Here is a 19781-nt window from a genome sequence, read left to right on the forward strand (position 1 = left end):
ACTGGATCAATGGATAAATTTTTTTGAAAATCTGAAAAATAAATTCGATTTCGAAACAAGAATTTGGTCAAGCTTTTTCTGAAATTTATACTTTTGCTGTTCGATGGTGGAGTTTGCCTTGCTTTTAAAAAAAATGAAATGAAGTAACTTAAAAAAAACCAAGAGTCAAACCGCGAAAAAGTAAATTTGAGCCTGAACAAACTAAGATTTTTTCTTTAAAAAAAACTTTAAAAAATCATCACGACCTATAGAAAAGTCTGAACTAGGTTCATCGAATCTTAAGAATTTATCGTCCTATTAAACGTTTGTCACATATAACAAACCCTGCGATCGCCAATAAACCAGATGTCTTTATTTATTAGTTCTTCATGAGTTATTCTTTATTTTCCAAACATCAACGCAGATACCACATAAAAACAAGACACCACTTGCGATACCATATAAAAACATTATTGCAAGCTAGCCCACAGTAAAGAAAAATATTACCACTAAACCCAAAAAAAAAACAAATCGTAAAAGCCACAACTAAAGCTTCAACATTTTGTCTGAAATGATGTACTATTGGTTGAAAACTCATCCAGAATCACAATTGAAGGAATTTAAGGAAAATCCAAAATCATTTATTGAGCGGCAACTGAGCAGACAAAACTTGGGTAAATTCCCGCAGATCCGTAAGCAATGTTGTCATGGAAAAACTTGGGCTTATTTTCTATTCCAAGCTTTTTAACATTTTGAGCGATCTAGAGGGGAGCATAAAATTGTTTCCCTCGAAACTACTCAAAATTGAGTCAATAAACCGACAAAATATTAGCCGAAATCATTTGAGCAAAATAAAATTTTAAGCAAAAAAAAACAATAAAAAGAAAATATACGAAGGTTAGTAGAATTCCAATGAGCAGAAGTAAACAAAAACACTTATAAGCAACTACAATGTTAATTCCAATAAACAGAAAAACAATAATTCTACGATGTGGCAACTAAGCCAAAAAAACAAGCCTTGGTCAGATTCGAAGCCAGGGCCTTTGCCGTCCCAAGCGTATTCGTTACCTCCAGGCTGTGTGCGGGAGATGCAAATAAATTTGAATTGATTGTAAACTGAACCTAAACTTACCATTTCTAATGTTGACCATTCTGTGAACAAAATTTTTTATGGGAAAAAGCCTAATACCCGATTGCAATACCCTTGCTTATCGCAAGGGTAAAAAAATTGTCTAAAAACAAATCTGCAGACTAAATTCCGGGCAAGGTAACTACTTTTTAAGTTTGGAGTAAAGCGAGCATATGAAGTTTTTGAAAAGCTAAAATTACGTTTTTTGCTAATTGTGAAACAATGCATCTGACACAGAAAAAAAATAAAAAGGAAAATAAGCCTAGGATGAAACGTAACTAGTACCATATGAAAAGAACAACATACCCACAAAAGTGTTAAAAACCGTTTCGCTGATGCGTAATGATTAGCGTTCAAACTGTCATGCTGAAAGTGGTCGGAGAAAGCTAGGGATTAGTCTGATTTTGTTTTTCCATCCGATTTTGACTTCAAAAAATAAAAAATTAATCTTTTTATTATGCCCATTTTGATTTTCAGGTTTTTCACTTAAATCAATTGCCCCTTGCTCAAAACAAAACAAATTTGGCGAAAAATATTTCAAAGCTTCCATTTTTTCGATTTTTTAAAACTATTTTACAGATGATTGAATCTTTTCATTTCAATCGCTGGAATCGGAACAATCTGTTACTTGCACCAAAATCCGTGATCCTTGTTTGTTTAAAAAATGAGTATCATTCTGTTGAAGAAGTAATCGCATGTGTTCCATTCTAACCCTAAGCAGAAAATCACCAAAGCAGGTCAATTCATACTAGTTATGCTTGTGTTTTCAAAAACAACTTATTCAAAATTTATTTTTAACCAAAAAGAAGTCTTGTGACCAGCAATTTTCGAAAGTATATAAAAAAACGCTGTTATTAAAGAATGCTCTGTAAAACTTCACCTATGATATTACACATACGATGAAAATCCGGCGATGTTAAGCAAGCTTATTACTAACTTAATCAGCACACTCTACAACAAACTTTGAACAGTTTACCTTCAAAAACTTGCGCATATGTACAGCCAAGCAGATAGAGTTTATTTTTTACCAAATAGATCTTGTCTTAAATAGATATTGATTTTGAATATTCTTGCAATTTTTTCATTTGCTTTAAGAAAAACAGTTTTGAGTGAAAAGTACAGAAAATTTGCACCTAATTAATACACCTTCGACGAATTAAACCATCAAATTAAAAAAGAAATAGTTAATTTATTAATAGTTAATAAATTTATACATCGTATCGGCACGCAATGGGTTCGAAGGAGCAGCATTTTACGACGCAGCTGCTGCAGCACCTGATGTTGAACAGCCACATGCGAGTATTCCACAATGGGATGGAGTTGGGCATGGCTGACGTCGAGGCATTCTCGCCCGTCGTGTACAACATTCTGAGGTGATTAACAAGATAGAAAATAATTATTTTTTACATTATTCCCCAGACCGAACACTCGACCTCTATAAATCATCCCAATTTGAGCGGTCAAAAGTAAAAATTACAATCACAATAAATAAGCATTTAAAGTTTTTGGGAATAGCTTGAAAAAAAATCAAGTAAATGATGTATGAATCACTCCACTCCGTTCATTAACATGAAAGTTGAACTCAGAAATTCAAAATCTCAAATATAATGACAAATACCAGTTATCATTATATTGGCTTCAACTTTACTGTTTAGATACAAAATCATTAACGACACTATGCGCAAGAAGACCTACGTCAGGAAAGATGACGGGGAACTCATGGAAATAATTCGGGACAGATTCTCAACCAAGACCTACCTGAGGACTAAATCCGGACGTGTAATCGAGCTCGACGGTTCTGAAGACGGTGATGGGGGCATGGACGTTTACTATGACCCCTTGACTGGCAAGACGTGGGTGAGGGGTCAAGACGGTGAGATGTTGGAGCTGATTAAAGATGAGAAGACAGGGAAGATGTATTTGAGGACTAAGAGTGGTCGGTTGCAGGAGGTCGGAGCCCACCTCGAGTTCTACAAAGATCCCATCACAGGTCATTGCTCGAGAAAAATGATCTGGATTTTTTAACTTTCATACAAACTTGGTGACACTGAACTTGCTGGCACTCCATTTGAGCCCAATTTACTTTAAATTTATTTTTTATACTTTATTTAAGATATAATTACATTTCGTTTTGCATTCTAATCCTGCAAACACTTCCAGTTCTACGCAATTGCTGCATCCTGTTCTGAGAAAAAAAAATGGTTGAATGACTACCTTGATATGAGCATTTTCTGCAGCAATAATGAGCTCTTTACGCTGTACCTTTAGGGAAGACTATTCTGCGCGAACGAAAGAATCCAGGCATGCAGGTATTCACAGACCCTGTGACTGGGAAAAAGTACGTCAAAACTGCAGACGGTCAGATCTTAGAGATCTGGACTGACCCGGAGACAGGTAAAACTTACATGCGGACAAAGAGTGGTCGAATCGTCTCCGAGATTGACGAGAACATGATATTCTATACGGATCCCAGGACAGGAGTGACCTACTTGGCAGCCAAACCAGGAGCTGCGCAGTCTTCGGTGTTCACAGATCCCAAAACAGGTCAGAAATCGTTATGCATGATCAAATACATTCAAGTTTGTGCCATCAAAAGAGTCTGCAAAAACATTTTAAAAAACACAACCTAAGTGCTAAAAGTTTTCCTCGAACTCTAATGCCTGTCGAAGATGTAATCGCTGGTTATCGCGTATGTCTTTTGTCTCAAATATCTGGTTAAAAACGAACTGCATTTAGGCAAGACATATATTCGAACCAAATCCGGTCGCATTGTCGAAGCACCGGTGGAGGAGGGAGGCGAGTTCTTTATGGATCCGACCACAGGCAAGATGTTCCTGCGTACCAAGTCAGGCAACCTCAGAGAGATCCCATCTGACGGCGTTGAGGTCATCAAAGACCCTAGCACTGGCAAAGTGTACATGAAGACTAAATCTGGAAGACTGATTGAGATCCAGGGGGATGTTGACATGTATGTTGATCCTATCACAGGTGAGTAGCAGCAAAAGGAAACAATTTTGCACGATTACAGCATGCACGTAGACTAAAAAGAGACAAAGAGCATTAAAAACTATTCTATCGAAATTTGGTCACTCTGACGTAGCAGCCAAACTACATACAAGTTAACTGCCAATCTCAGTCAGCAGCAGATAGCAGAGAAAAACCTACAATCCAGTATTGGTTAAATCTTTTCAGTTTGTCACGGTCACTTACTATGAAACAACGAACTTCTTAAATCAGCGAGAACGTAATTGAGCATGCATTAGTTATTTTAGAGATAATTTATTGAATTTTAGGGAAGACTTATTTGATGCACAAAGGGTCCAACATCATCACTGATCCCAACACCGGCAAGAAAATGGTTCGCACGGCTTCAGGTAACTATCAACCCAAAACAGTACCTAAAGTGTCTAGCCAGTGAAAACAATACATTTGAGTTTTTAGGGCGCCTGGTTGAGGTCAAAGGTAGCTTCGAGGTTTACGTGGACCCTGACACCGGCAAGACTCTTCTGATGCAGACAACTGACGATGGTAAAACCATCTTGACAGATCCCAGCTCGGGGAAAGTGTTCATCAAGACTGCCTCGGGAAGACTTCAAGAATTGGTGGACGAAGGAGGCATTCTTTACGATGCTAGCACAGGTATAATAATAATAATAACTTATGCCAAGAGAAAGCTGAGCATGTGTTAAATACATGAACCGGCAAGACAATGAACTGTTTATCAAAAAAATCTTATTAATTTTTTTCTGCTTTGCCCAGGAAAGAGTTACTTGCGTACAGAGAGTGGTAAGCTGATCGAAATCACCAATGACAGTGAAATGTTCGTCGATCCAGAGACTGGCAAACTCATGATGCGCACCAAGAGCGGAAGAGTGCACGAAGTATCTTCCGATGTCAATGTTTTCACAGATCCAAACACCGGAAGGACCTATGTACGGACCAAGTCTGGTCGCTACTTGGAACTTGACCCAGACGCTGAGATTGAAATTGATCCGTTAACTGGAAAAATGTTCATTCGCACCAAGTCAGGAAATAGACGCGAGTTGGCCGGTGAGATGGAGGTACATAAAACATGTTCAACGTTGTGTTAAAGGCTTTTATATTCAACTTTCACTTTTTGCTGTTCGATTATGGAGTTTCCCTTGCTTTTTACAGAAAAAAAACTGAAGTAAAATAAACTTAACTCAAAAAATCAAATTTGAGCGTGAACAAACCTTAAGACTTTTCCCTAAAAAAAATCATTACGACCTATTTAAGAGTCTTCACTCCGTTCATTAACTCTTAGAAACCGTGAACCACAAAGAACACTTGAAAGTCATTGCATACTTTAATCCCCTCGCACTACTGGATTATTTGGAAGAAAATATGGCCTCGGCTAAGTTTTCACGCCAAATCAATATCCAAAAATACCACTCATAGGGCATTGAGTCAGACATAACTTTGAAGTTCTTTCAATGGAAACACGAATTCCAAAAATGAAACGAAGTATCAGTAAGTATCCAAAAAAGGGTCTATTATTTTCCAAAAAACAGGTGAAAACTAATGATCCCTATTTAAGTTAATACGCAAAAATAAGGAAATTTCTTTCTTCATAGTTTATTTTTCTCCTATTTTTGATGGCTTTACTTAGATTACAGTGTTCGAAAATTCAAAACTATGAAAATGTTTCTCTTTTTTACGTTATTTTTCATTGCTGTACTTAAAAGTAACTGTGTTTCGAAAATAACTACGAATTGGCTATTCCTGTTCGACATATAGATCTTAGGAAAAACCATAAAAGAATACATTTGCAGTAGATTTAAATAAAGTTTTGAGATATTTCACGCCTTTCAAAAAAAATTGACAGCATATCTCAAATTTCTACATTTCCAATTTATTTCTTATACAGTGATTCGTACTTAAGACTTCCTTTTGCGTTTTCAAGCCTTATTTAAACTAATTTTGAATTTTGAACAACTTGAGTACTCGGAAAAAATTAATCAAATGAAAATTAAGCAAAGCCAACAGACAGTTGGAACAGAGTCAATGAAAGCAAGTAAACAAGAAAACTTTATCAAGAAAAACTCAAAAAATGAACTTAAAAATCATTGAATTTCTAAAACAATTTATACTTAAAATCTTTTGGAAAAAAATTCACTCAATTTGAGAAAACTGGATCAATGGATAAATTTTTTTATTTCCCTGGAAAATCTGAAAAATAAATTCGATTTCGAAACAAGAATTTGGTCAAGCTTTTTCTGAAATTTATACTTTTGCTGTTCGATGGTGGAGTTTGCCTTGCTTTAAAAAAAAATGAAATGAAGTAACTTAAAAAAAACCAAGAGTCAAACCGCGAAAAAGTAAATTTGAGCCTGAACAAACTAAGATTTTTTCTTTAAAAAAAACTTTAAAAAATCATCACGACCTATAGAAAAGTCTGAACTAGGTTCATCGAATCTTAAGAATTTATCGTCCTATTAAACTTTTGTCACATATAACAAACCCTGCGATCGCCAATAAACCAGATGTCTTTATTTATTAGTTCTTCATGAGTTATTCTTTATTTTCCAAACATCAACGCAGATACCACATAAAAACAAGACACCACTTGCGATACCATATAAAAACATTATTGCAAGCTAGCCCACAGTAAAGAAAAATATTACCACTAAACCCAAAAAAAAACAAATCGAAAAAGCCACAACTAAAGCTTCAACATTTTGTCTGAAATGATGTACTATTGGTTGAAAACTCATCCAGAATCACAATTGAAGGAATTTAAGGAAAATCCAAAATCATTTATTGAGCGGCAACTGAGCAGACAAAACTTGGGTAAATTCCCGCAGATCCGTAAGCAATGTTGTCATGAAAAAACTTGGGCTTATTTTCTATTCCAAGCTTTTTAACATTTTGAGCGATCTAGAGGGGAGCATAAAATTGTTTCCCTCGAAACTACTCAAAATTGAGTCAATAAACCGACAAAATATTAGCCGAAATCATTTGAGCAAAATAAAATTTTAAGCAAAAAAAACAATAAAAGAAAATATACGAAGGTTAGTAGAATTCCAATGAGCAGAAGTAAACAAAAACACTTATAAGCAACTACAATGTTAATTCCAATAAACAGAAAAACAATAATTCTACAATGTGGCAACTAAGCCAAAAAAACAAGTCTTGGTCAGATTCGAAGCCAGGGCCTTTGCCGTCCCAAGCGTATTCGTTACCTCCAGGCTGTGTGCGGGAGATGCAAATAAATTTGAATTGATTGTAAACTGAACCTAAACTTACCATTTCTAATGTTGACCATTCTGTGAACAAAATTTTTTATGGGAAAAAGCCTAATACCCGATTGCAATACCCTTGCTTATCGCAAGGGTAAAAAAATTGTCTAAAAACAAATCTGCAGACTAAATTCCGGGCAAGGTAACTACTTTTTAAGTTTGGAGTAAAGCGAGCATATGAAGTTTTTGAAAAGCTAAAATTACGTTTTTTGCTAATTGTGAAACAATGCATCTGACACAGAAAAAAAATAAAAAGGAAAATAAGCCTAGGATGAAACGTAACTAGTACCATATGAAAAGAACAACATACCCACGAAAGTGTTAAAAACCGTTTCGCTGATGCGTAATGATTAGCGTTCAAACTGTCATGCTGAAAGTGGTCGGAGAAAGCTAGGGATTAGTCTGATTTTGTTTTTCCATCCGATTTTGACTTCAAAAAATAAAAAATTAATCTTTTTATTATGCCCATTTTGATTTTCAGGTTTTTCACTTAAATCAATTGCCCCTTGCTCAAAACAAAACAAATTTGGCGAAAAATATTTCAAAGCTTCCATTTTTTTCGATTTTTTAAAACTATTTTACAGATGATTGAATCTTTTCATTTCAATCGCTGGAATCGGAACAATCTGTTACTTGCACCAAAATCCGTGATCCTTGTTTGTTTAAAAAATGAGTATCATTCTGTTGAAGAAGTAATCGCATGTGTTCCATTCTAACCCTAAGCAGAAAATCACCAAAGCAGGTCAATTCATACTAGTTATGCTTGTGTTTTCAAAAACAACTTATTCAAAATTTATTTTTAACCAAAAAGAAGTCTTGTGACCAGCAATTTTCGAAAGTATATAAAAAAACGCTGTTATTAAAGAATGCTCTGTAAAACTTCACCTATGATATTACACATACGATGAAAATCCGGCGATGTTAAGCAAGCTTATTACTAACTTAATCAGCACACTCTACAACAAACTTTGAACAGTTTACCTTCAAAAACTTGCGCATATGTACAGCCAAGCAGATAGAGTTTATTTTTTACCAAATAGATCTTGTCTTAAATAGATATTGATTTTGAATATTCTTGCAATTTTTTCATTTGCTTTAAGAAAAACAGTTTTGAGTGAAAAGTACAGAAAATTTGCACCTAATTAATACACCTTCGACGAATTAAACCATCAAATTAAAAAAGAAATAGTTAATTTATTAATAGTTAATAAATTTATACATCGTATCGGCACGCAATGGGTTCGAAGGAGCAGCATTTTACGACGCAGCTGCTGCAGCACCTGATGTTGAACAGCCACATGCGAGTATTCCACAATGGGATGGAGTTGGGCATGGCTGACGTCGAGGCATTCTCGCCCGTCGTGTACAACATTCTGAGGTGATTAACAAGATAGAAAATAATTTTTTTTACATTATTCCCCAGACCGAACACTCGACCTCTATAAATCATCCCAATTTGAGCGGTCAAAAGTAAAAATTACAATCACAATAAATAAGCATTTAAAGTTTTTGGGAATAGCTTGAAAAAAAATCAAGTAAATGATGTATGAATCACTCCACTCCGTTCATTAACATGAAAGTTGAACTCAGAAATTCAAAATCTCCAATATAATGACAAATACCAGTTATCATTATATTGGCTTCAACTTTACTGTTTAGATACAAAATCATTAACGACACTGTGCGCAAGAAGACCTACGTCAGGAAAGATGACGGGGAACTCATGGAAATAATTCGGGACAGATTCTCAACCAAGACCTACCTGAGGACTAAATCCGGACGTGTAATCGAGCTCGACGGTTCTGAAGACGGTGATGGGGGCATGGACGTTTACTATGACCCCTTGACTGGCAAGACGTGGGTGAGGGGTCAAGACGGTGAGATGTTGGAGCTGATTAAAGATGAGAAGACAGGGAAGATGTATTTGAGGACTAAGAGTGGTCGGTTGCAGGAGGTCGGAGCCCACCTCGAGTTCTACAAAGATCCCATCACAGGTCATTGCTCGAGAAAATTGATCTGGATTTTTTAACTTTCATACAAACTTGGTGACACTGAACTTGCTGGCACTCCATTTGAGCCCAATTTACTTTAAATTTATTTTTTATACTTTATTTAAGATATAATTACATTTCGTTTTGCATTCTAATCCTGCAAACACTTCCAGTTCTACGCAATTGCTGCATCCTGTTCTGAGAAAAAAAATGGTTGAATGACTACCTTGATATGAGCATTTTCTGCAGCAATAATGAGCTCTTTACGCTGTACCTTTAGGGAAGACTATTCTGCGCGAACGAAAGAATCCAGGCATGCATGTATTCACAGACCCTGTGACTGGGAAAAAGTACGTCAAAACTGCAGACGGTCAGATCTTAGAGATCTGGACTGACCCGGAGACAGGTAAAACTTACATGCGGACAAAGAGTGGTCGAATCGTCTCCGAGATTGACGAGAACATGATATTCTATACGGATCCCAGGACAGGAGTGACCTACTTGGCAGCCAAACCAGGAGCTGCGCAGTCTTCGGTGTTCACAGATCCCAAAACAGGTCAGAAATCGTTATGCATGATCAAATACATTCAAGTTTGTGCCATCAAAAGAGTCTGCAAAAACATTTTAAAAAACACAACCTAAGTGCTAAAAGTTTTCCTCGAACTCTAATGCCTGTCGAAGATGTAATCGCTGGTTATCGCGTATGTCTTTTGTCTCAAATATCTGGTTAAAAACGAACTGCATTTAGGCAAGACATATATTCGAACCAAATCCGGTCGCATTGTCGAAGCACCGGTGGAGGAGGGAGGCGAGTTCTTTATGGATCCGACCACAGGCAAGATGTTCCTGCGTACCAAGTCAGGCAACCTCAGAGAGATCCCATCTGACGGCGTTGAGGTCATCAAAGACCCTAGCACTGGCAAAGTGTACATGAAGACTAAATCTGGAAGACTGATTGAGATCCAGGGGGATGTTGACATGTATGTTGATCCTATCACAGGTGAGTAGCAGCAAAAGGAAACAATTTTGCACGATTACAGCATGCACGTAGACTAAAAAGAGACAAAGAGCATTAAAAACTATTCTATCGAAATTTGGTCACTCTGACGTAGCAGCCAAACTACATACAAGTTAACTGCCAATCTCAGTCAGCAGCAGATAGCAGAGACAAAACCTACAATCCAGTATTGGTTAAATCTTTTCAGTTTGTCACGGTCACTTACTATGAAACAACGAACTTCTTAAATCAGCGAGAACGTAATTGAGCATGCATTAGTTATTTTAGAGATAATTTATTGAATTTTAGGGAAGACTTATTTGATGCACAAAGGGTCCAACATCATCACTGATCCCAACACCGGCAAGAAAATGGTTCGCACGGCTTCAGGTAACTATCAACCCAAAACAGTACCTAAAGTGTCTAGCCAGTGAAAACAATACATTTGAGTTTTTAGGGCGCCTGGTTGAGGTCAAAGGTAGCTTCGAGGTTTACGTGGACCCTGACACCGGCAAGACTCTTCTGATGCAGACAACTGACGATGGTAAAACCATCTTGACAGATCCCAGCTCGGGGAAAGTGTTCATCAAGACTGCCTCGGGAAGACTTCAAGAATTGGTGGACGAAGGAGGCATTCTTTACGATGCTAGCACAGGTATAATAATAATAATAACTTATGCCAAGAGAAAGCTGAGCATGTGTTAAATACATGAACCGGCAAGACAATGAACTGTTTATCAAAAAAATCTTATTAATTTTTTTCTGCTTTGCCCAGGAAAGAGTTACTTGCGTACAGAGAGTGGTAAGCTGATCGAAATCACCAATGACAGTGAAATGTTCGTCGATCCAGAGACTGGCAAACTCATGATGCGCACCAAGAGCGGAAGAGTGCACGAAGTATCTTCCGATGTCAATGTTTTCACAGATCCAAACACCGGAAGGACCTATGTACGGACCAAGTCTGGTCGCTACTTGGAACTTGACCCAGACGCTGAGATTGAAATTGATCCGTTAACTGGAAAAATGTTCATTCGCACCAAGTCAGGAAATAGACGCGAGTTGGCCGGTGAGATGGAGGTACATAAAACATGTTCAACGTTGTGTTAAAGGCTTTTATATTCAACTTTCACTTTTTGCTGTTCGATTATGGAGTTTCCCTTGCTTTTTACAGAAAAAAAACTGAAGTAAAATAAACTTAACTCAAAAAATCAAATTTGAGCGTGAACAAACCTTAAGACTTTTCCCTAAAAAAAATCATTACGACCTATTTAAGAGTCTTCACTCCGTTCATTAACTCTTAGAAACCGTGAACCACAAAGAACACTTGAAAGTCATTGCATACTTTAATCCCCTCGCACTACTGGATTATTTGGAAGAAAATATGGCCTCGGCTAAGTTTTCACGCCAAATCAATATCCAAAAATACCACTCATAGGGCATCATTGAGTCAGACATAACTTTGAAGTTCTTTCAATGGAAACACGAATTCCAAAAATGAAACGAAGTATCAGTAAGTATCCAAAAAAGGGTCTATTATTTTCCAAAAAACAGGTGAAAACTAATGATCCCTATTTAAGTTAATACGCAAAAATAAGGAAATTTCTTTCTTCATAGTTTATTTTTCTCCTATTTTTGATGGCTTTACTTAGATTACAGTGTTCGAAAATTCAAAACTATGAAAATGTTTCTCTTTTTTACGTTATTTTTCATTGCTGTACTTAAAAGTAACTGTGTTTCGAAAATAACTACGAATTGGCTATTCCTGTTCGACATATAGATCTTAGGAAAAACCATAAAAGAATACATTTGCAGTAGATTTAAATAAAGTTTTGAGATATTTCACGCCTTTCAAAAAAAATTGACAGCATATCTCAAATTTCTACATTTCCAATTTATTTCTTATACAGTGATTCGTACTTAAGATTTCCTTTTGCGTTTTCAAGCCTTATTTAAACTAATTTTGAATTTTGAACAACTTGAGTACTCGGAAAAAATTAATCAAATGAAAATTAAGCAAAGCCAACAGACAGTTGGAACAGAGTCAATGAAAGCAAGTAAACAAGAAAACTTTATCAAGAAAAACTCAAAAAATGAACTTAAAAATCATTGAATTTCTAAAAACAATTTATACTTAAAATCTTTTGGAAAAAAATTCACTCAATTTGAGAAAACTGGATCAATGGATAAATTTTTTTATTTCCCTGGAAAATCTGAAAAATAAATTCGATTTCGAAACAAGAATTTGGTCAAGCTTTTTCTGAAATTTATACTTTTGCTGTTCGATGGTGGAGTTTGCCTTGCTTTTAAAAAAAATGAAATGAAGTAACTTGAAAAAAACCAAGAGTCAAACCGCGAAAAAGTAAATTTGAGCCTGAACAAACTAAGATTTTTTCTTTAAAAAAAACTTTAAAAAATCATCACGACCTATAGAAAAGTCTGAACTAGGTTCATCGAATCTTAAGAATTTATCGTCCTATTAAACTTTTGTCACATATAACAAACCCTGCGATCGCCAATAAACCAGATGTCTTTATTTATTAGTTCTTCATGAGTTATTCTTTATTTTCCAAACATCAACGCAGATACCACATAAAAACAAGACACCACTTGCGATACCATATAAAAACATTATTGCAAGCTAGCCCACAGTAAAGAAAAATATTACCACTAAACCCAAAAAAAAAACAAATCGAAAAAGCCACAACTAAAGCTTCAACATTTTGTCTGAAATGATGTACTATTGGTTGAAAACTCATCCAGAATCACAATTGAAGGAATTTAAGGAAAATCCAAAATCATTTATTGAGCGGCAACTGAGCAGACAAAACTTGGGTAAATTCCCGCAGATCCGTAAGCAATGTTGTCATGAAAAAACTTGGGCTTATTTTCTATTCCAAGCTTTTTAACATTTTGAGCGATCTAGAGGGGAGCATAAAATTGTTTCCCTCGAAACTACTCAAAATTGAGTCAATAAACCGACAAAATATTAGCCGAAATCATTTGAGCAAAATAAAATTTTAAGCAAAAAAAAACAATAAAAGAAAATATACGAAGGTTAGTAGAATTCCAATGAGCAGAAGTAAACAAAAACACTTATAAGCAACTACAATGTTAATTCCAATAAACAGAAAAACAATAATTCTACAATGTGGCAACTAAGCCAAAAAAACAAGTCTTGGTCAGATTCGAAGCCAGGGCCTTTGCCGTCCCAAGCGTATTCGTTACCTCCAGGCTGTGTGCGGGAGATGCAAATAAATTTGAATTGATTGTAAACTGAACCTAAACTTACCATTTCTAATGTTGACCATTCTGTGAACAAAATTTTTTATGGGAAAAAGCCTAATACCCGATTGCAATACCCTTGCTTATCGCAAGGGTAAAAAAATTGTCTAAAAACAAATCTGCAGACTAAATTCCGGGCAAGGTAACTACTTTTTAAGTTTGGAGTAAAGCGAGCATATGAAGTTTTTGAAAAGCTAAAATTACGTTTTTTGCTAATTGTGAAACAATGCATCTGACACAGAAAAAAAAAAAAAGGAAAATAAGCCTAGGATGAAACGTAACTAGTACCATATGAAAAGAACAACATACCCACGAAAGTGTTAAAAACCGTTTCGCTGATGCGTAATGATTAGCGTTCAAACTGTCATGCTGAAAGTGGTCGGAGAAAGCTAGGGATTAGTCTGATTTTGTTTTTCCATCCGATTTTGACTTCAAAAAATAAATAATTAATCTTTTTATTATGCCCATTTTGATTTTCAGGTTTTTCACTTAAATCAATTGCCCCTTGCTCAAAACAAAACAAATTTGGCGAAAAATATTTCAAAGCTTCCATTTTTTTCGATTTTTTAAAACTATTTTACAGATGATTGAATCTTTTCATTTCAATCGCTGGAATCGGAACAATCTGTTACTTGCACCAAAATCCGTGATCCTTGTTTGTTTAAAAAATGAGTATCATTCTGTTGAAGAAGTAATCGCATGTGTTCCATTCTAACCCTAAGCAGAAAATCACCAAAGCAGGTCAATTCATACTAGTTATGCTTGTGTTTTCAAAAACAACTTATTCAAAATTTATTTTTAACCAAAAAGAAGTCTTGTGACCAGCAATTTTCGAAAGTATATAAAAAAACGCTGTTATTAAAGAATGCTCTGTAAAACTTCACCTATGATATTACACATACGATGAAAATCCGGCGATGTTAAGCAAGCTTATTACTAACTTAATCAGCACACTCTACAACAAACTTTGAACAGTTTACCTTCAAAAACTTGCGCATATGTACAGCCAAGCAGATAGAGTTTATTTTTTACCAAATAGATCTTGTCTTAAATAGATATTGATTTTGAATATTCTTGCAATTTTTTCATTTGCTTTAAGAAAAACAGTTTTGAGTGAAAAGTACAGAAAATTTGCACCTAATTAATACACCTTCGACGAATTAAACCATCAAATTAAAAAAGAAATAGTTAATTTATTAATAGTTAATAAATTTATACATCGTATCGGCACGCAATGGGTTCGAAGGAGCAGCATTTTACGACGCAGCTGCTGCAGCACCTGATGTTGAACAGCCACATGCGAGTATTCCACAATGGGATGGAGTTGGGCATGGCTGACGTCGAGGCATTCTCGCCCGTCGTGTACAACATTCTGAGGTGATTAACAAGATAGAAAATAATTTTTTTTACATTATTCCCCAGACCGAACACTCGACCTCTATAAATCATCCCAATTTGAGCGGTCAAAAGTAAAAATTACAATCACAATAAATAAGCATTTAAAGTTTTTGGGAATAGCTTGAAAAAAAATCAAGTAAATGATGTATGAATCACTCCACTCCGTTCATTAACATGAAAGTTGAACTCAGAAATTCAAAATCTCAAATATAATGACAAATACCAGTTATCATTATATTGGCTTCAACTTTACTGTTTAGATACAAAATCATTAACGACACTGTGCGCAAGAAGACCTACGTCAGGAAAGATGACGGGGAACTCATGGAAATAATTCGGGACAGATTCTCAACCAAGACCTACCTGAGGACTAAATCCGGACGTGTAATCGAGCTCGACGGTTCTGAAGACGGTGATGGGGGCATGGACGTTTACTATGACCCCTTGACTGGCAAGACGTGGGTGAGGGGTCAAGACGGTGAGATGTTGGAGCTGATTAAAGATGAGAAGACAGGGAAGATGTATTTGAGGACTAAGAGTGGTCGGTTGCAGGAGGTCGGAGCCCACCTCGAGTTCTACAAAGATCCCATCACAGGTCATTGCTCGAGAAAAATGATCTGGATTTTTTAACTTTCATACAAACTTGGTGACACTGAACTTGCTGGCACTCCATTTGAGCCCAATTTACTTTAAATTTATTTTTTATACTTTATTTAAGATATAATTACATTTCATTTTGCATTCTAATCCTGCAAACACTTCCAGTTCTACGCAATTGCTGCATCCTGTTCTGAGAAAAAAAATGGTTGAATGACTACCTTGATATGAGCATTTTCTGCAGCAATAATGAGCTCTTTACGCTGTACCTTTAGGGAAGACTATTCTGCGCGAACGAAAGAATCCAGGCATGCAGGTATTCACAGACCCTGTGACTGGGAAAAAGTACGTCAAAACTGCAGACGGTCAGATCTTAGAGATCTGGACTGACCCGGAGACAGGTAAAACTTACATGCGGACAAAGAGTGGTCGAATCGTCTCCGAGATTGACGAGAACATGATATTCTATACGGATCCCAGGACAGGAGTGACCTACTTGGCAGCCAAACCAGGAGCTGCGCAGTCTTCGGTGTTCACAGATCCCAAAACAGGTCAGAAATCGTTATGCATGATCAAATACATTCAAGTTTGTGCCATCAAAAGAGTCTGCAAAAACATTTTAAAAAACACAACCTAAGTGCTAAAAGTTTTCCTCGAACTCTAATGCCTGTCGAAGATGTAATCGCTGGTTATCGCGTATGTCTTTTGTCTCAAATATCTGGTTAAAAACGAACTGCATTTAGGCAAGACATATATTCGAACCAAATCCGGCCGCATTGTCGAAGCACCGGTGGAGGAGGGAGGCGAGTTCTTTATGGATCCGACCACAGGCAAGATGTTCCTGCGTACCAAGTCAGGCAACCTCAGAGAGATCCCATCTGACGGCGTTGAGGTCATCAAAGACCCTAGCACTGGCAAAGTGTACATGAAGACTAAATCTGGAAGACTGATTGAGATCCAGGGGGATGTTGACATGTATGTTGATCCTATCACAGGTGAGTAGCAGCAAAAGGAAACAATTTTGCACGATTACAGCATGCACGTAGACTAAAAAGAGACAAAGAGCATTAAAAACTATTCTATCGAAATTTGGTCACTCTGACGTAGCAGCCAAACTACATACAAGTTAACTGCCAATCTCAGTCAGCAGCAGATAGCAGAGACAAAACCTACAATCCAGTATTGGTTAAATCTTTTCAGTTTGTCACGGTCACTTACTATGAAACAACGAACTTCTTAAATCAGCGAGAACGTAATTGAGCATGCATTAGTTATTTTAGAGATAATTTATTGAATTTTAGGGAAGACTTATTTGATGCACAAAGGGTCCAACATCATCACTGATCCCAACACCGGCAAGAAAATGGTTCGCACGGCTTCAGGTAACTATCAACCCAAAACAGTACCTAAAGTGTCTAGCCAGTGAAAACAATACATTTGAGTTTTTAGGGCGCCTGGTTGAGGTCAAAGGTAGCTTCGAGGTTTACGTGGACCCTGACACCGGCAAGACTCTTCTGATGCAGACAACTGACGATGGTAAAACCATCTTGACAGATCCCAGCTCGGGGAAAGTGTTCATCAAGACTGCCTCGGGAAGACTTCAAGAATTGGTGGACGAAGGAGGCATTCTTTACGATGCTAGCACAGGTATAATAATAATAATAACTTATGCCAAGAGAAAGCTGAGCATGTGTTAAATACATGAACCGGCAAGACAATGAACTGTTTATCAAAAAAATCTTATTAATTTTTTTCTGCTTTGCCCAGGAAAGAGTTACTTGCGTACAGAGAGTGGTAAGCTGATCGAAATCACCAATGACAGTGAAATGTTCGTCGATCCAGAGACTGGCAAACTCATGATGCGCACCAAGAGCGGAAGAGTGCACGAAGTATCTTCCGATGTCAATGTTTTCACAGATCCAAACACCGGAAGGACCTATGTACGGACCAAGTCTGGTCGCTACTTGGAACTTGACCCAGACGCTGAGATTGAAATTGATCCGTTAACTGGAAAAATGTTCATTCGCACCAAGTCAGGAAATAGACGCGAGTTGGCCGGTGAGATGGAGGTACATAAAACATGTTCAACGTTGTGTTAAAGGCTTTTATATCCAATTTATGAATGAGATACTCCATGAATTTAAGATAAGTCAGTATATCAGTCTAGTTGATGAATAATTGAAATTCTCTATTAAGGTGTACTACGACCCCGTTACCGGAAAGAAGATCATGAGACCAAAAGGTATGTCTGGATTCGAAATTGTGGTTGATCCTAAGACTGGAAAAGCGTTCATGAAAAGGCAGAATTTGGACGATATTGATTTGAGCAAGTTGAGCCCAGAAGAGAGAGCCAAAGTTCTAGCCAGACGAGCCAAGCAAAAACAACTCAGAGATAAGCTGATGAACGAAGCAAGCGATGTGGAAATGGCCGCAAAACTCGTGAAATTGGAAGAACTTGCAAAGAAAATTCAAGAAGCCAGAGCTCTGATAGAAAAAATGAAAGCTGATGAGGATGCAGCAAAAGCAGAATTCGAATCTAGTTTAAACGAATTTCAGTTATTGATGCGAGAAGAAATGAACTTTTTAAATCATCAGCACAAACTCAGCAAAGCGTTTCTTTACGCATATATTGAATCGCTGTTTAAGAACAAAACAAAAGCAGGCAAAAAAGATAGCAAGAAAACTACTAAAAAGAAGAAAAAGTAAACTACAAAACCCAAGATTAACCAGTAGTAACTAGGAATAACTTAGAAAAAACATTAATTAACCTGTTTTCATGTTTTAACTATACTGCTTCTACAAACGCCTATCCGATGATAACTTTCCACAGAGAGTCAAATAACATTTTGCCCTGGCGGCGAAGCGTATCCAATTCTACTTCATAAAGACCTATAAAACTGTTTAGTTTCAAATCAGTATACAAGAAACTTCAAAAACTCAACAACGCGTAGTGCAGCTGGCTGTGTACGTAGCACAGAAGGTTTCGAAAATAACAGCCCCTATTTTGAACGTTTTTTTTTTTCAGTTAAGAGTTCTTTTTTGTTTAAATTGTTTGTTTTTCAATAACTTTTTGTAGACTTTTGAGTTTATGGTGTCGTGGAAGCTCCAAATGAGGCTTCGCTGACTAGTTTTTCACAGCTTAAAACCTAGTTTATCAGTTAAAGCACCACATTTTCACTCGCTGACTAGGAAGCAGACTTTAAGTCGCTGACTAGGAAACATACTTGTTTATTCGACACTGAGTAAACAATTAAGACTTTAATAAATGTCGAATCACGACTGGAAAGGTTTTGACATAACCTTTCTGTTCACTTCATCTGATGTTTATCGTCGTACCAGATTGAAGGTAGACAACACTTCATAGCCCCAGTTCGTGATCGTAATAATAAGCGCTTCGAGATCTTATTATTCTATCTCACAGAGGCAAAGCGGAGCTTCACACAACTGGTTTTTTCCATTATTGTCCCTCCAGTAAATTATAGCCCCTACAGTAAATAACTCAGAAAACAAATGAATATGCACAGTAAACTAGCATGTGCATCTATACTTATTCAAGCATAACCAGTATCTATATGTAGCTCGAAGTTCAATACTCACAAAACATGGATGCATTTATGTATAAATGCACTTACCATGAAAGCACTACAATTGTTTTTACATGAAACTTTGAAAAGTTTAACTCAAACGTTTTCGCAACTATGTGGTTGGCCAGGATTTTAACAACAAACTAATCTAAATGACAAAAAAAAAACATCAACGTACAAATGTTGATGAAGTTCCATTTGAACCAAGATTCATTTGTCCCAAAATGAAATATCAGTACCATTTGAACCAAAAATTTTTAACTCGCTTTCTGATTGGTCGAATTGTGTTCCAACAAATTATTAATTATATTTTCTACTGCTCAAACAGCATAAAGTAAACCAGCAGAATTGTGCCAGTCGGTCGCATTTGGAAGTCAGTCGAATTTCGAATCGACCATGTCATGCTCAAGTGTCTCGCGACAACTAAAAATCAGAAGTTAATGATATGACAAGAAATAAATCAGAAATGCGGGAAAATCGATAAAAATCAGGCTGTTCGCAATTTTACTGCAATCAACAACCCGAGTAGAGCTGTCTTGTTCCTGATAAAGAGCAACGCGAAGT

The 19781-nt window shown here is 36.6% G+C and overlaps 4 protein-coding genes across 4 annotated transcripts in view; 3 read left to right on the forward strand and 1 right to left on the reverse strand.

Annotated features, from left to right (window-relative positions):
- Positions 1–19781, reverse strand: part of LOC134839041 (CTD nuclear envelope phosphatase 1-like) — a 346443-nt gene that overhangs the window by 11802 nt on the left and 314860 nt on the right. The window lies entirely within an intron of this gene.
- Positions 1983–8486, forward strand: LOC134839699 (uncharacterized). Its single transcript, XM_063855319.1, has 8 exons — positions 1983–2481; positions 2764–3098; positions 3377–3652; positions 3845–4096; positions 4402–4482; positions 4550–4747; positions 4868–5169; positions 8469–8486. Exons 1-8 carry the CDS (start codon positions 2339–2341, stop codon positions 8484–8486), a joined length of 1605 nt encoding a protein of 534 aa, XP_063711389.1. The 5' UTR covers positions 1983–2338.
- LOC134839700 (uncharacterized) lies at positions 8263–14755 on the forward strand. The gene is made up of 8 exons (XM_063855320.1): positions 8263–8746; positions 9028–9362; positions 9640–9915; positions 10108–10359; positions 10666–10746; positions 10814–11011; positions 11132–11433; positions 14738–14755. Exons 1-8 carry the CDS (start codon positions 8604–8606, stop codon positions 14753–14755), a joined length of 1605 nt encoding a protein of 534 aa, XP_063711390.1. The 5' UTR covers positions 8263–8603.
- LOC134839701 (uncharacterized) lies at positions 14532–18516 on the forward strand. Its single transcript, XM_063855322.1, has 8 exons — positions 14532–15015; positions 15297–15631; positions 15909–16184; positions 16377–16628; positions 16935–17015; positions 17083–17280; positions 17401–17702; positions 17830–18516. The coding sequence occupies exons 1-8, from the start codon at positions 14873–14875 to the stop codon at positions 18337–18339; spliced, it is 2097 nt and encodes a 698-aa protein (XP_063711392.1). The 5' UTR covers positions 14532–14872; the 3' UTR covers positions 18340–18516.

Source organism: Symsagittifera roscoffensis, chromosome 2 (assembly GCF_963678635.1).
Source record: "Symsagittifera roscoffensis chromosome 2, txSymRosc1.1, whole genome shotgun sequence".
Taxonomy (NCBI): domain Eukaryota; kingdom Metazoa; phylum Xenacoelomorpha; order Acoela; family Convolutidae; genus Symsagittifera; species Symsagittifera roscoffensis.